The 16,270-nt window shown below is 49.4% G+C and overlaps 3 protein-coding genes across 3 annotated transcripts in view; 2 read left to right on the plus strand and 1 right to left on the minus strand.

Moving 5' to 3' along the window:
• Positions 4,460-10,932, plus strand: GPATCH4 (G-patch domain containing 4). Its single transcript, NM_001243353.1, has 8 exons — positions 4,460-4,534; positions 6,451-6,589; positions 7,001-7,074; positions 7,189-7,281; positions 7,368-7,454; positions 9,013-9,104; positions 9,361-9,411; positions 9,642-10,932. Exons 2-8 carry the CDS (start codon positions 6,511-6,513, stop codon positions 10,462-10,464), a joined length of 1,299 nt encoding a protein of 432 aa, NP_001230282.1. The 5' UTR covers positions 4,460-4,534; positions 6,451-6,510; the 3' UTR covers positions 10,465-10,932.
• Positions 11,329-14,007, minus strand: NAXE (NAD(P)HX epimerase). The gene is given in 6 exon segments (NM_001078664.1): positions 11,329-11,584; positions 11,916-12,063; positions 13,131-13,244; positions 13,332-13,442; positions 13,568-13,676; positions 13,826-14,007. Coding segments are annotated over 6 exon segments (867 nt in total). The 3' UTR covers positions 11,329-11,381.
• IQGAP3 (IQ motif containing GTPase activating protein 3) overlaps positions 14,094-16,270 on the plus strand; it is a 60,917-nt gene continuing 58,740 nt past the window's right edge. The window contains exon 1 of the mRNA XM_021089671.1: positions 14,094-14,292. The gene's annotated coding sequence lies outside the window, so the exon portion shown is untranslated. The remainder of the gene's footprint in view (positions 14,293-16,270) is intronic.

Consider the following 16,270-nt stretch of genomic DNA (forward strand, 5'->3'; position numbering starts at 1 on the left):
CAGCCACAGCAACGCCAGATCCTTAACCCACTGAGCGAGGCCAGGGATTGAACCCGAAACCTCATGGTTCTTAGCTGGATTCATTTCTGCTGTGTCACGACAGGAGCTCCTAGAGCCCAAAAGTTTTTAATTTTGATGAAGTCCGATTTATCGTCTTTGTTTTGTTTTTTAGGGCTGCACCAAGGCACATGGAAGTTCCCAGGCTTGTCGTAAAATTGGAGCTGTAGCTGCCAGTCTACACCACAGCCACAGCAATGACTGATCCAAGCCATGTCTACAAACTGCACAGAAGCTCACCGCCACACTAGATCCTTAACCCACTGAATGGGCCAGGGATCAAACTGGCGTCCTCATGGATGCTAGTCAGGTTTGTTACCACTGAGCCACAATAGAAACTCCCCAGTATATCCATTTTTTTTTTTCTTTGGTGGCTTGTACATTTATAGCCATATCTAAGAAACTATTGTTTAATCCAAAGTTATGAAAATTTATATCTATGTTTTCTTTCTTTCTTTTCTTTTTTTTTTGTTTTGGTTTGAGATTTTGAGTTTGGGGGTTTTTTGGTCCATGAACGCAGCAAACAGAAGTTCCTGGGCCAAGGACTGAACCCCAGCCACAGCAGTGACAATGCCAGATCCTTAATCCACTGAGCCACCAGAGAACTCCTCTATGTTTTCTTTTAAGAGTTTTAGAGGTTTCACTCTTACATTTAGGCTTTTTATTCATTTTGAGTTAATTTTCACATATGAGTGTGGCAGGTGTCCAACTTCATTTTTTATGCATGTGGCTATCCAGTTGTCTTAGCACCGTTTATTGAAAAGACTGTTTCTCCTCATTGAATTTTCTTGGCGTTCTAATTGAAAATTAATTGTCCAGGAGTTCCCGTCGTGGCGCAGTGGTTAACGAATCTGATAGGAACCATGAGGTTGCGGATTCCGTCCCTGCCCTTGCTCAGTGGGTTAACGATCCGGCGTTGCCGTGAGCTGTGGTGTAGGTCGCAGACGCGGCTCGGATCCCTCTTTGCTGTGGCTCCTGGCGTAGGCCGGTGGCTACAGCTCTGATTCGACCCCTAGCCTGGGAACCTCCATATGCCGCGGGAGCGGCCCAAGAAATAGCAAAAAAGACAAAAAAAAAAAAAAAAAAAAAAAAAGAAAGAAAGAAAGAAAATTAATTGTCCATAAATGTATGGGTTTACTTCTGGACTCTCATTTCTGTTCTATTGAGCCATATGTCTAGCCTATGCCAGAACCACAGTCTGGATTACTGTAGCCTTGCAGTATCTTGGGAAATGGGGAAGAGTTAGTCTTTCAACATTGTTCTTTTTCAAACCCCTTGCATTTCCATTTGAATTTTTGAATCAGATTGACAATTTATGCAAAAAGAAAAAGAAAAAAGTCAGCTAAGATTTTGAAATATTGTGTTGACTTTGTAGACCAATTTGGAGGGTATTGTGAGATTTTTTTGTTGTTGTTGTCTTTCTGTCTTTCCTAGGGCCGTACCTATGGCATATGGAGGTTCCCAGGCTAAGGGGCTAATTGAAGCTGTAGCTGCCGGCCTACACCACAGACACAGCAACCCCAGATCCAAGCTGCATCTGCGACCTACACCACAGCTCACAGCAACAGCGGATCCTTAACCCATTGAGTGAGGCCAGGGATCGAACCTGAAACCTCATGGTTCCTAGCCAGATTAGTTAACCACAGAGCCATGACGGGAACTCCCTATTGTGAGACCTTAAGATTAATTCCTCCAACCTACGAACATAGGTGTCTTTCCATTTATGTGGGTCTTTAATTTCTTTCAATAATATTTTTGTAATTTTTGTGTACAACTCTTGCACCTCTTTTTTATATTTTGTTAAATTCCCTGGTGTTTCATTCCTTTTGATGTTATTGCCTAAGAATTTTTAACATAGATGGGCTCTTATTATATAGGAACTATTTTGTACCTGTTTTTTCATTTTAGTCATAGACATTTCCACCAAGTTAATAAGACTCTTTAAACTTCATTTTTTTTTCTTTTCTTTTTTGGTAGCCCCGAGGCATATGGAGTTTCCGGGCCAGGGATCAGATCGGAACAGGAGTTGTGACTTAAGCCACAGCTTCGGCAATGCCAGATCCTTAACCCACTATGCCAGCAGGGAATGGAACAGGCATCCCAGCACTCCCAAGATGCCACAGATCCTGTTGTGCCACAGCAAAAACTCCTAAATTTCATTTTGTAAGGCTACATATTAGTGCATTGCATGGTCACACTATAATTTATTTAGCCAGTCTCCTGTTGTGGGATATTTAAATTCTTCATAATTTTTCCACTTTGTAAATATTACTGCAGTAACTATTTCTATTGGTCTTGCTATGTCTGCACGTCAGAGTATTTCCTTTTAAGTAGTCGTGTCGTGATGACTTTTACTTCTCACAACTTTTGTGAGGAGTGTGAGACTCTCTGAAATTCTGAACTCCTTGAGGCCCATTTCTTCTTTCGCCATCCCACAGAGACCCCAGAGACAGGTCTGCAGCCTCAGGGAGACTCCTTCAGGAAGCTCCCAGGGGCCCTGGCTTGGGTCAGGGGCTTCTCATCTTACCCTACAGCAGTGTGTCCTGACCTTGCCACAACTCTCCTAAGCCAGTGATATAAATGCTGGGAACTTGTTATACCCACACAAGATGCTGAGGCCCATCAGGAAAAGGGCTGCACCCCTAGCCCTTGGTCTACAGACAACCCTTTATTTATTTAGTTATTGCTTTTTAGGGCCACACGTGCCACATACGGAAGTTCCTAGGCTAGGGGTCAAATCAGAGCTGCAGCTGCCGGCCTACCCCACAGCCACAGCCACGCGGGATCTGAGCTGGGTCTGCAACCTACACCACAGCTCACCACAAGCTGGGTGCTTAACCCACGGAGCAAGGCCAGGGATTGAACTCACATACTAGTCGGGTTCCTTACAGCTGAGCCACAATGGGAACTCCCCCAAGTAGCATATTATTTATTTATTTTGTCATCTTAGGGCCACACCCATGGCATATGGTGGCTCCCAGGCTAGGGTTCACATCAGAGCTATAGCTGCCAGCCTACAGCACAGCCATAGCAAGGCAGGATCCAAGCTGTGTCTGCAACCTACACCACAGCTCATGGCAACGCCAGGTCCATAACCAGGGATCCAACCCATGTCCTCATGGATACTAGTCGGGTTAGTTTGTTCTGCATCACAACAGAGAAACTCCCACAAGTAGCATATTTTGAAAGTAAAATTAGGAGTTCCCGTTGTGGAACAGCGGAAATGAATCTGACTAGGAACCATGAGGTTGTGCTTAGATCCCTGGCCTTGCTCAGTGGGTTAAGGATCTGGCGTTGCCTTGAGCTGTGGTGTAGGCTGCAGATACTGCTCGAATCCTGTGTTGCTGTGGCTGGGGCATGGGCTGGCAGCTACAGCTCTGATTAGACCTCTAGCCTTGGAACCTCCATATGCCCTGGGTGCAGCCCTAAAAAAACAAAAAAAAAACCAAAAAAAAAAAAAGGACCAAAGAAAAAAAAAAGTAAAATTAGTTTTTATGGAAAAAAATCTTATGGGGATGAGGGAGTATGAAAGACTGAGCAATTATTACAAGGTTTTACTAGGAAATAGCCTTTGAAGTTCTGGGGGGGGTGGAGGTGGGGCAGGAGCACTAAGTTACTGTGAATTAATGAAAACGAGGGATTCTTCTTTTCAGATTTTATTCTTGGGTGGCTTAGTTAAGCCTTGGAACAGTCTGTGGTAATGAGAGCGTGTGCAGCCTCTCTTGTTGATTTCCTGGCAGTAGGTTCTTTCCCTCCTCTGATCAAGGGATCCTCATACTTGACAAGGCAAGTCCAAACACCTCAGCCTGGTATGGATTCCAGGATCCTGCCTCTCTTTTCAGTCCCACTCGTGGTCCCAACTTTGCTTGGGCTATACTAGGTGCTCCCCGAAGTTAGGGCTCGAGTCTTATGCATCTTTGAATCACTGGTACCAAAGGGGCAGGTCCTGGCATACGGTGGTGAGTCAAAACGTGATAAACCTACTGAAACTTCTCTTCTCTAGGATTTTATAAATAACTGTTTTCCCACAGGCTGAGTATTCATCCCCCCAAACCACCTCAGAGGTACTACCTCCTCTGCCTCTACGAACCTCTCAGGCCACTCTCGGTGCTTCCCCCTAAAGTTTTCCTTCCTCCTATTTGTGTCTGGGACGAGACGGTGTCAGACGGAAGGATCAGGATCCCAAGTGAGCCGGTTAGGGGTGAAGTCCCGTGGCCGCTCAGGGCCTACAGGGAAGAAGCAGGACACCTCCCAAATCTCTAGAACTGGGCGCGCTCTGGGGCTGAGTTTCTATGACAACCATACAAGTACGTGGGCCACGCAAAAGTACTTTCCGGAGGACCACGGCGACTTTGCTTCCCGCGAGCATCTCTATGGTTTCCACCGCCTAGAAGGACTGAAACGCACTTCCGGGAAGATGGCGGCGCGCAAGATGTCGCTGGCATGTGTTTTTGCGGAGAGGACCTTGCAAATGACGGTAAGGAGCTGTAGTCCCCCAGACGGTGGCTGTCGGAGCCCGGGCTCAGAAGCAAATGTGAGAGCAGGAAAGTAGTTTCACCAAAGCGAAACTGCGGTAGGAGGGCTAGAATTTAGATCTCAAGAGGAAGGAGGTCTAGGGAAACGGTAGCTGGCTGTTTGGATCTGCTCTAAAAATTGTGGACCTGGGCCCCTTCTCCAGAAAACTCAGGTTAACTGGAGAGAAAACAGTTCCTGAACGTGCAGTCGCTGCCTTCACAAAGACTGCGGCGCAGAGCCTGGGATCTAGTTGCTTTTGTCCACAGTTATCCATTCTGTTAAGGCAGTTTCCACCTGTGTCCTTCAGTTCAGCGAATAACGACGGAACGCATTCTCTGTTCTCGGAGCTGCATTAGAAGCACCGGGGTTGGGGAGTAAAACCAGGGCATATAGTTTCGAATTACTGTGAAGAGGGACAAGCTGTGGTAAAGTCCTACAGTGTAAAGCACTAATGGCTGTCAGACTGAGGACCCTAGTGATTAAGAATGTCAGTTCTGGGATGCCTGAGATCTTAAATCTGCTACTTACCAGCTGTTTCATTTGGACAAGTAATGAAACGTCTCAATGCCTTTTCCTCATTTGGAAATGAAGGTAAAAATGCCTCCTCATAGGGTTGTTGAAATGAGGTAATGTGTGTGAAGCTGGCATTGAATGAATGCTGAAATGTTAGTTGTTGTTGAATCTGCGGCCTGATGGAAATAACTTCTGAGAAGAGGCAGAGCCTCGAGGTGGCCTTAAAGACCTCAGTGTTTGAACTTGAATTCTCTTGCAGTATCAAGAAGCAAGATAGGGCCATTTCTTCACTCAGTGTTTTTCTGTTGGGACTCTCAAGATCTCATTTAGGTTTTCAGGTAACCATCCTTCACAGTAGAAATATGAACAGACATGTGAGTCATCCTAAATTTGCTCCTCTTCCTATCTAACCAGACTGGTCATCATTCTTAGGCCTAATACGGAATATTTGGGAGGAGTGACTTAACGATGTGTCTGATTTCCCCCCACCCCCCCAAACTAGGATACTTCCTAGACCTTCTTAAACACAAATGAAAGTTTTGGCCTTTGGAGTTGTCATTTGGGGAGGCTAGAGGATTACTCCAGTAGTGCCATTAATTGGCTTTAAAAATGGTCTGCAATGCTTGTAATAAATGATCTTAACACAACTTCATTTAAGTGACTCAGGTCAGCAGTGATAGTCTTTAGTTTTTGTTTCTTGTTTCTGTTTTCCTTTTTCAGCCACAGCTGTGGCATATGGAAGTTCCCTGGGCCAGGAACAGAATCTGAGCTGCAACTGCAACCTATGTCACAGCTGTGGCAAGCCAGATCCTTAATCCACTGTGTCAGGCCAGAGTCTTCTGCCAAGAGTGCGGACCTAAAAAGACAAAAAAAAAAAAAAGCCCTAGCACAGCCTGGCATGTAGTGAGATCTCCATAAATTTAGGTGTTATTATTAATACTAATCCTCCTTGATTTTCAACATGATGATATTAACCTCTCTGTGGTCAGACAGGGAGCACTCAAGGACCAGGCCTCCTTCCTCTGTTTCTGCTTCCAGGAAGAATTTTTTTTTTTCAGGGCTGCACCCACGGCATGTGGAGGTTCCCAGGTTAGCGGTCTAATCGGAGCTACAATTGCCGGCCTACACCACAGCCACAGCAACGCAGCATCCGAGCTGTGTCTGCACCCATACACCACAGCTCATGGCAATGCCAGATCCTTAACCCACTGAGCGAGGCCAGGGATCAAACCTGCAACCTCATGGTCCCTAGTCGGATTTGTTTCTGCTGCATGGCAATGGAAACTCTGCAAGAAAGAATTCTTATAAGAGCAGTCAGGATGGATTTTTTGCAGGATTTGAGCACTTTTTCCTTTCCTCTTAAAGGGATGACTGTGAACTCCTCTTCTCTGGTGAGGGGCTGAGGACAGTGACTCTTTTCTCACCATGAGTGTCACCCCAGAGGTCAAGAGTCGTGGGATGAAGTTTGCTGAGGAGCAGCTGCTAAAGCATGGATGGACTCAAGGTGATCCCCACAGGCCCCTTCCACGTACCCCCAAGCCTCTGCCTGGGGAAGAGGGATCCTTCTGGGTTAACCCTATGTAGTCCTTTCAACTGCAGGAGGAAAAGTTAGTTTAAAGGGAAATTTGTGAAGAAAGTTGCTGGCTTTTCCAGAAAAGGAAAGAATGGGAGAAAGAAGTGGGAGGACTGGGAGGGGGAGGAAGAAACATGACCTCTGTCCTGAAAGAATTATGAAGGAAGGATAGTTCAGGCTGGAAGACAGGAGGGCTGCATGGAGAGGTGCTGGAAAGAATGAAACTGGGAGGGCTTCTGAGAGCGCGGGGGCTTTCCTAGTGCCAGGTGTGTGGATGGCAAGGATCCGCCATGTGCTGGGGTGAGGGCTTGGGGTGTTCAAATCATTCACTGTCTTCCGTAGGCAAAGGCCTGGGCCGGAAGGAGAACGGTATCACCCAGGCCCTCAGGGTGACACTGAAGCAGGACACTCATGGGGTAAGCCTGGGCTGGCTGGGGGAGGTCAGTGCAGATGGGAGAGGGGGGTCTTGAGGCCAGGGGAGGGACGGGAATAACACGTCCTGGGTTCATTCATACTTCGTCCTCCGGCAGGTGGGACACGACCCTGCCAAGGAGTTCACAAACCACTGGTGGAATGAGCTCTTCAACAAGACAGCAGCCAGCTTGGTAGTGGAAACAGGACGGGTATGAGCTCTAATAGATGGGGGCCTGGGATGCATGGGGGTGAGGGAGACACGGCCCATCACCTGCTCACAGGTACTTCCCCACAGGATGGAGTCCAGATCAGGCACCTGGCTAAGGAGACCACCCGTCATAATCAGCCCAAGCCCAACCTGCTGTATCAAAAGTTTGTGAAGGTATCAGAGGTGGGAGTGAGAGGCCCCATCCTTTTTTCCTACCCTGGTCTCCCCTGGGGCCGGAACAGTTTGCCTCGAATGCACTACCTGTTCTCAAGACTGTCCTGACAGTGAGATCCTGTGACCAGCCTTGCTGTCACTTACCTAGATGGCCCAGACCCTCAGCAAGAATTGAAATCCTCAGGTTGCATGGATCCCTATCATCCGCTGAGGGGCAGCGGCAGGGAGTGGGAGGTGGGGACAGTCAGGAGGGGCAGAGCAGGGCAGGGAGGGGATGTCCAATTCAAAGGACCTAGAAGCCTGGGGAGACCTGAGAGAGTATCTGATCTGACCCATCGTCCTTATGTTGCAGATGTGGCCAACAGGGAGGAAAGTGGTTTGCGTAGAGCCCACAGCTGGCTGTTGTGGCAGACAGGCCAGACCCCTGGCGTTCAGACTGCCTTTCCTAGCATGCGCATAGAAGGGAGCTGATGTTTACCCATCCTCTGTTACGTGCTAGGGCTCCACATGTTACCTGGAAAATCTCTCCCATTCATCTCCAGGCCATCTTCTACCCAGGTTCATCATCTGCCCAGGTTCTTTCACAGCCTCACACAGAAGCAGATTTCCCATGCTCGTCTCACTCCCCGCCCAATCAGTTCATCCTCCACAAAGCATCCAGAGCGTTCGCTCTAAAACACACATTTCATGGTGTCACTGGCTCCTCCTTGACTGACCTGGGATGACATTCCTGAGGCCTCTGACCAGCTCATAGGGCCCTTCAAGCCTTCTCCCCTAGCCTGTCTCTCGCCACTTGTCAGGATCTCTACACTTTAGCCAGACGGAATCTGAATCTTTTGAAGGTACCATGCTCTTTCACCTTCAAGTTTTTTGCACATTACTATTCCCTCTGCCTAGAACATTCTGCTCCTTTTGCCCCTTTACCTGCTGGTTCTTATCTTCCAGAGCTCAGCTACTTGTAGAAACCATTCCCCAAACCCTGAAGCCTGAGTAGGTGACACCTCCTCTAGCACAGAAAACACTCTCATCATAACTGCCTTTGTTCCACGTATTCTCCCCCTCACCAGGTAGATTCCATCTGGGCTGGACCCTCCTCATTCTTACTCCACTCTCTGTCCCCAGCCTCTAAGCCCACAGTAGGTTCTTAACCTAGTTAAAGTATTGTGCACAGGTGTGGGGGAGAGGGGATGTGAAAAGTGCCGTCTTTATTGTCAGTTACTAGCACTGTGGGTTGACCATAGCAGGCACTGTGAAGACCTGACTCCCCACGGCACTTCTTCCTCCCTTCTCCTTGTTCTGCCTACTAGTTGGCTGTGAGCCAGGGGGTCCAGGACTGCCCCCTACCCCCATCCCCACCCCCAATTATAGCCCATCTCCTGCCCAAGGTGAAGTATGCAGTTGGCACATCTCTCTGTGGGTCTGCAAGGAGCGATGTTTGGGGGCTGACAAATTTGTGCCTATGGCTATTCTGGGGGTGGGGGGGCGGTGGTCCAGGAGGGAAGAGGGATGGCAGTGGTGTTGAGTGGGCCTTGTCCACCCCCATGATCCCTCCTTCTAGACGGCCACACTGACTTCAAGTGGGGAGAAGCCAGACAAGGATTTGGAAAGCTGTGGTGATGACAACAGCCAGGAGCCCAAGCCTCCAAAGATGTGAGACTCCTTTTTAGTGCAAGGGGCATGTGGGAGGAGACGCCTTCAAATCTCCAAAGAAAGGACCAAGTGTAATGGCGGGCTGGGCTTCTTGGGGGTGGAACTGTGCGGTACTGATCTTTGTAGCCCCCACAATTAGAAGAGTGCTGGTCCCAAACAGGAACTCAGTGCTGAAGGAATGTTTTAGAGGGGAGGAGAAGTCAAGCCTTTCCCCCAGCTCTGTCTGCAATTCCTGATTCCCACCTCTCCCCAACAGTCTGACCGATGAGATGCTGCTCCAAGCCTGTGAGGGGCGAACAGCACACAAGTAAGTAGTGCTTAGCTTCTCGGGCTCCCTTCTTTTCTCCCTGTCACAAGCCCACTCTTGAGGATGGCCTTTGCCACTCTTTTCTCCCAGGGGAAATGATTCCTACTTTCTGCTCATCTCTGAACCTGCCTGAGGATGGGCGGCTCTCCTTTACCAGCTTGCCCTGCAGTCTCAAAGATGAGGCCTATTTCCCCTGATAACCCCCCTGCCTTGGGCCCCATCTATTTCAGGGCTGCCCGTCATGGGATCACCATGAAGGCTAAGCTGGCTCGGTTGGAGGCTCAGGAGCAGGCCTTCCTGGCTCGTCTCAAAGGCCAGGACTCTGGGACCCCTCAGCTGCAGTCTGAGAGCAAGCCCCCCAAAAAAAAGAAAAAGAAGAGGAAGCAGAAAGAGGAGGAAGAGGCTGCCACTGAACAGAGTGCAGAAGAGCACCCAGAACGCACCGACCAGAGCACCAGGAAAAGCAAAAAGAAGAAAAGATGGCATCAAGAAGCAAAGGTCACAGATGAGATGGAGGCAGCAGCTGTAGGGAGTGAGGAAGAAGAGGCCACAGGACCAAGTGGGCTTGGGGAGTTAAAGACCAGGGAACAGTTTGATCAGTCCCTCAGGAAAAGGAAGAAGAAGAGGTGGCACTATGAAGAGGAGAAGGTGGAGGCCTTAGATAAAGGAGGAGGAGGTGTCAGGACAGAGGAGGACACAGACCGAGGCAGCAGGGGCAGGAAGAGGCGGCAGCATGAGGAAGAAGACCTGAACACAGAGGCTGAAGAAGCCGAGGAGGCTGCTGAAGACGGTGGGACCAGAAAAAAAGAAAGCAGAACCTGCAGTGATCAGAAAAGCAAGAGGAGCAAGAAGAAGAGACAGCAGCATCAAGAGGAAGAGGAGGGTGTCTTGGATGTGGGTGAGGCGGATGGCAGGACTAGGGCAGCAGAGAGTGGGGCATGTACTGGCTCAGGCGGCAGAAGTAAGAAGAGGCAGCAGCAACCGGAGGAGGAAAGACCCAAAGTCAGCACTGACCGGAGAGCCAAAAAGAAGAAACAGAAGAAGAGAGACTGAAGGCCACACCAAGGTGGGGTTTGAGTGATTCCGTTTTAGGAGTGGAAGCCTCGGAGGCCTGAGTTGGCATGGGTCTTCTGCATCCTTTCCGTGAGGAGTCCCTCCCAAGGAGGGAACAGCTCTAACAGCTCTGAACAGCTGTCCACTGAGACGAGAGTGGTCGTGCCATGTCTGAGTTGAAGGAGCAGCCACATCTCCCTTACAGCTTGTAACCCAGATGTCATGAACTCAACTGGCTGCAGGAGCCAGGCAGCTAAGGGACAGGGATGCTGGGGGCTCTGGGAACAGGAACACAGATACCCCCTGAAGGGACATCTTTGCAAAAAGAAGCTGAAAATGTAGACTTACAGCAAATGTACTGATTTTTAAATACTGTGAAGGCTAAGGAGAACATACAGATTCAGCTCCTAGGTTGCTAGTTTCTAACACTATACCAAGTGGTTGAATAAACCTCACCTTGGGCTCTTAGCTTCTATGTAAGTCCCAGCTGGCGTCTCCATTCCTAACCTGGGAAGGTCCTGGATACAAATCAGTTTTCTTGCAGGCCTCTACAGAAATCTCTTCTGCAGACTTCCCGTAGCCTTGCTACACTGTTGAGCAGGAGGAGAAAGTTCAGCGAACCTCATCTAGCTCCCCGTCTGCATCCCTAATAGATAAGAACCACGCATGTGTAAAGGACAGCACGGCTCACTGGGGACCTTTTTCATCATCTGAAAGCCAATTTTCATTGCCCCCAAATGCCACAGCAACCCCTCTTGCATGGTCTGTCCCCCAGAGAGATGGCACTGCATCTCCACTGTTGCTCTCTGCTTCTGCTCTCCATTAACCCTTATTGTCAGAAGAGCTCCCAGGATGCCACAGTTCTGGGGCACAGAGGCACTAAGTCTTTATTGTGAAGAATGCCCGCCCTGCTTCCCTCACTGCAGGCGGTAGACACACTCAGTGTCAGGATAGGGTGGCAGGTTCAGCTGGTACTTCTTTTCCAGAGCAGGTGGCACGAAACGACCCCCCAGGTAGTGGTAGCGACCAGTAAACTGGGCTGCAGACTTTTTGGGTGCTGTCAGGGAGATGAGCAAGTCCGGCTGGATCCCTCCAGAGTTTCCTCTCTCTACATCCCATCCTGAAAAGAAGGTGGTATTCAGGAAGAGAAGCGATCAGATGTCTCGTCCCTTTCCAAACCTTGCTCTACCCTAGTCCCAAAGGAGCGGGAAGCCTCCTGGGTCTCCCCGAGGAACTTACATGGCTGGGTTCTGGTCTCTTGCAGTCAACATGTCAAAGGCACTCCTGAACTCTGGTTTCCAGCCCTCCTTTGAGGTCCATAAACCTGTGTTCTGTGCCTCTAGACTCATTTTAGACTTTGTCTGAGCCTTGGGTCAAGAATCAGAACCCCTAGGTCTCTACCTCAAGCCAGGGCAGGGTTCCCATCCCCCCCACCTCCTTGGATCCAGCACCTGAGGGAATGTCGATGCTGGCAATGGGCACAGTGAGTCCATTCAGGACACTCAGGATGCTGCGGAATGGCTCCCGAACTTCACCCTTGAAGCTGAAGCCAAAGATGGCATCCACCACCAGCTCATATAGTTCATCGATCAGCGTGGGCTGTGGCAGAGCGGGAAAAAAGGAAAGGATGTCAGAGTCAGCAGCTGCACAAAGAACCCTTGACAGGGGAGGGCTGTCCTCTGTACCCACAGATCATTCACAGAGGCACAAACATAATTTTCTCTCATTCATACGGCATTCTGAAGCTTAGAGTTAAGTGCAACTATCACTGATTGAAGCCAAGCTCAGTCCCATCACCATTTCTGTTCTTAGTGCCTGCCAGCCTGCCATTGGGGGGATCTACAGCACAGGGTTACCTAAGCCTGGGAGTCAAGAAGGACAGGTTCTGGTCTCAGCTCTGCTGTGATCCTTTGAACAAACCACTTTCCTTCTCTGCATCTCAGTCTCTTCATCTATAAAATGTGCTAAGAAATTTTAAAAAGAAGTTCTAAAGTTTCCCACTCCTAAATCCAGGCATCTGAAGAAAGGGTTTAGGATGAAGCAGGCACTTCAGCTCCTAAGAGGGGCAGATAATGTGTTTACTGCTTGCTAGGGGAAGAGGAACTGGCTACAGAGTGAAAGGAGTGACCCAGGAGATAAAGGGGAAAGGAAGCTTTACAGAAGGTGGTGCTGGGAACTCCTGGAGCACACCTTTTGGAGAAGACTTTTAACCACGTCTATTCAAAGAGCATACTTTGGGGGAGTTCCCGTTGTGGTGCAGGGGAAAGAAATCTGACTAGGATCCATGGGGATGCAGGTTCGATCCCTGGCCTCACTCAGTGGGTTAAGGATCTAGTGTCGCCCTGAGCTGTGGTGTAGGTCGCAGATGTGGCTTGGATCTGGCGTGGCTATGGCTGTGGTGTGGGCCGGCAGCTGTAGGTCCAATTTGACCCCTTGTCTAGGAACCTCCATATGCCACAGATGTGGCCCTAAAAAGCAAAAAAACAAAAACAAAAAAACCCCCACCATACTTTGGGCACTTTCTGTGTCAGGCACTATCCCTACCCTCTTAAGAGTTAATCCTCTAGAGAGGAAGATAGCAAGTGAGCTCAGCTTGGGAAGGTGAGGAAAGAGAACACAGGCAGTGGTTATTGAGGAGGAGAGAGCACTGAACTGGAGCCACCTACCTCTGAGGGCATTTCATCAAGGAAAGGGATGTCCATTTTCTGGCACTGGGTTACCAGCGCAGTGAAGAGTGGCTTGTTAGGCCTTTTAGGGTAATAGATGGTTGGTTGGTAGCCCTATGAGGAAAGGAAAGGGTTGTAATTCAAGTCCAGATCCTAGAAACCTCATGCTCTTTTCCCCACGGCCCTTCTGCGAATACTCACAAAGAGTTTGAGGTGTCGAGCACAGACCAGGCCATCTCCTCCGTTATTCCCGGGGCCACAAATGACTAGGACAGTAGGGGGGCTCCTGGACAAGGACGTGGGAGGATAGGCCTGAAGGCAGAGTCAAAGGGGATTCAGAGGGGCATTTGGGAAGCGACAGCTCGGGCTTGGCCCGGCTGTCCCTCCCACTTCGCTGTGCCTAGGCCAGGGGGCTTGCACAATGACTTGCCACTGACCTTGGCAATGGCTGTAGCACAGCTCAGCCCGGCCAGCTCCATTAGTTGGTCCACGCTGAACTGGTACTCGTTAAACAGCTCCTGGTCCACAGCCTGGGCCTCCTCCTGGCTGAGGAAGCGCAAAGCCTGAGGTCCCGCCCCTCAGGTGCTGCGCCGGGCCGGCAGCGCGGCCGCCCCAGGTCCCGCCCCCCGGGAGGGAGGGCCTGCACCCCGGTCCTGCGCCCCGCGTGCCCCCGCCCGCCCTGGAACTTTGCCTACCTGAGGTACTTCACCGCTGAGCTCGCCATGCCTTCTACGTCCCCGCGGCCACCCGAGATCAGCCGCTGCGGCCCCCACCAGGTGGGTCGCGCGCGACAGGCGCCGGCCTGGACTCTGACGCGCGGCAGGCGCGAGCCCGCAACGAGCAGCCCGAGCCCGAGCAGCGCCCGCAGACCAGACATCCAGCTCGCAGGGCGCGCGCCTCCGGCCCGCCCCGGCCTGCCCGGCGCCTGCGCAGCACTCTGCCCCGCCCCCGAGAGGCCGGGGCCGCAAGCGCTTCTGCCGAAAGCGGTCCTGGGATCCGCCGCGCTCGCTCCTCCGCGGCTGGTTGCCTTACGCACCCGCCCCGCGGGTGTCTGCCTGTGTCCGTGCGCTTTCTCTTCCAGTCTGGATCCAAGCCCTCCGCGGGAACATTTACGTATTGCCTCAGAGATAACCGGAAGTGCTTTGCTCCCAACCGCCCTTTGGTAATAATTTTTCATATTTTTGTAGCTTTTCCAGGAAGCTGTATGGCAGAGCAGTTAGCCCCGGTTCTTGTCCTACCACCGACTAGCTGAGTGAACCTGGCTCTCCTGGTTTCAGTGTCCTATAAAATGAGGATATGAGTACATACTTCATGGGGTGGTAATCCATGCAAAGCCGTCGACAGCGCCCCTCGTACACAGGGCTCAATAAATTAATGCTCTTATTTACACTGCTTTTCATGGGACTTAGGACCCTTATGCCCACTAGTTTAGCTTCCCCTTTCTCTGTTTACCAGGATAGCACGTTCTACTTCCCTAATCATACGTAATACTTACCCTTCTTCATCGAGATAAAAGCTGTGGAAATAGAAAAGTATAAACCTTAATTAAGTCAAGTATGCCATGGTTAAAAATGTAATTGAAACTGTAGACGCCAGGTCACGGTAATATTTCAAGAAAAAATCAGAGAAGACTAAACTTTTAACCCAAGAGTTTTGTTTTTTTGTTTTTTTTTGCCTTTTCTAGGGCCCCTCCCGCGGCATATGGAAGTTCCCAGGCTAGGGGTCTAATCGAAGCTGTAGCCGCCGGCCTACACCACAGCCAACGCCAGATCTGAGCCCCGTCTGCGACCTACACCACAGCTCACAGCAACGCCAGATCCTTAACCCACTGAGCAAGGCCAGGGATCGAACCTGCAGCTTCATGATTCCTTTTTTTTTTTTTTTTTTGGTCTTTTAGTCTTTTTGTTGTTGTTGTTGTTGTTATTGTTGCTATTTCTTGGGCCGCTCCCGCGGCATATGGAGGTTCCCAGGTTAGGGGTCTAATCGGAGCTGTAGCCACCGGCCTACGCCAGAGCCACAGCAACGCGGTATCCGAGCCATGTCTGCAACCTACACCACAGCTCACGGCAACGCCGGATCATTAACCTACTGAGCAAGGGCAGGGACCGAACCCGCAACCTCATGGTTCCTAGTCGGATTCGTTAACCACTGCGCCACGACGGGAACTCCAAGCTTCATGATTCCTAATCGGATTCGTTAACCACTGAGCCACAACAGGAACTCCTAACCCAAGAGTTTTTAAAAATGCAAACACTCCTGCCTGGTTAGGGGAGAAGTTTAGGGAATAACAAACCAGTTACCATTAAGGCACTAAGATAAAGATAATTATCCAGGTGAAATGAAAGTCCTGTTTTTATGCTAGTTTATTTTTTTCTGTATAATGAATCGTATTACTGCTTAGTTCTCAGAGAGAGGCAAGAACCCCTCCTGCTTTAACTACTCCTCTGATAGTCTCCTTTTTAATTAAAAGAGGTTTATCATCACCTATGGGATGTACCCTTGTAAAACAAACCTCCAGCTGTGTTTGTTTCACATATTTGTTGTAGGAAATTGAATTTGTCAGACTGAGATTATAGTGGAAAATTGTTTTTGTTCGACTGTGTTTGTGGTTGGAAATTGAGTTTACTCATCTGAATTGAAATGTAGAGTTGATACTACAATTGGATAATCTTATCCAAGACCTCATTAACTTAGATTTATAACTTCACCAGTAGCTAAGTAGCTTTTCTTTTATGCATTAGTCAAGTCAAGACCCCCTGCAGGCCTATTTGAGAAAATAAAATCGGTGATTCTGAAGATTCATTTCTAAAATACAATGTGAAGCATGTTTTTTTGATAGAACATTTTAAATATTTATATGTGCCAAGTGCTGACATGAATTATCTCATTTTATCTTCACAACAACTCTGGTTTATCCCCATTTTACAGATGAGGTTCAGAAATGTTGAATGACATGTCCAATGATACAGCGACAGCTGTCAGTGGAGCTAGGATCCAAGTAGCGTGACCTAGAGTCTGCTGTCTAAAGCATTATTCTAGACTGAAATGCCTCACCAGATGCAGAACTATGTCATTAAAGGGTTGTCAACCGCTGACTTCATTTTGATGAGATGTAACTTTAAAATAATGACACAAGAAGT

This window comes from Sus scrofa, chromosome 4 (assembly GCF_000003025.6).
Source record: "Sus scrofa isolate TJ Tabasco breed Duroc chromosome 4, Sscrofa11.1, whole genome shotgun sequence".
Lineage (NCBI taxonomy): Eukaryota > Metazoa > Chordata > Mammalia > Artiodactyla > Suidae > Sus > Sus scrofa.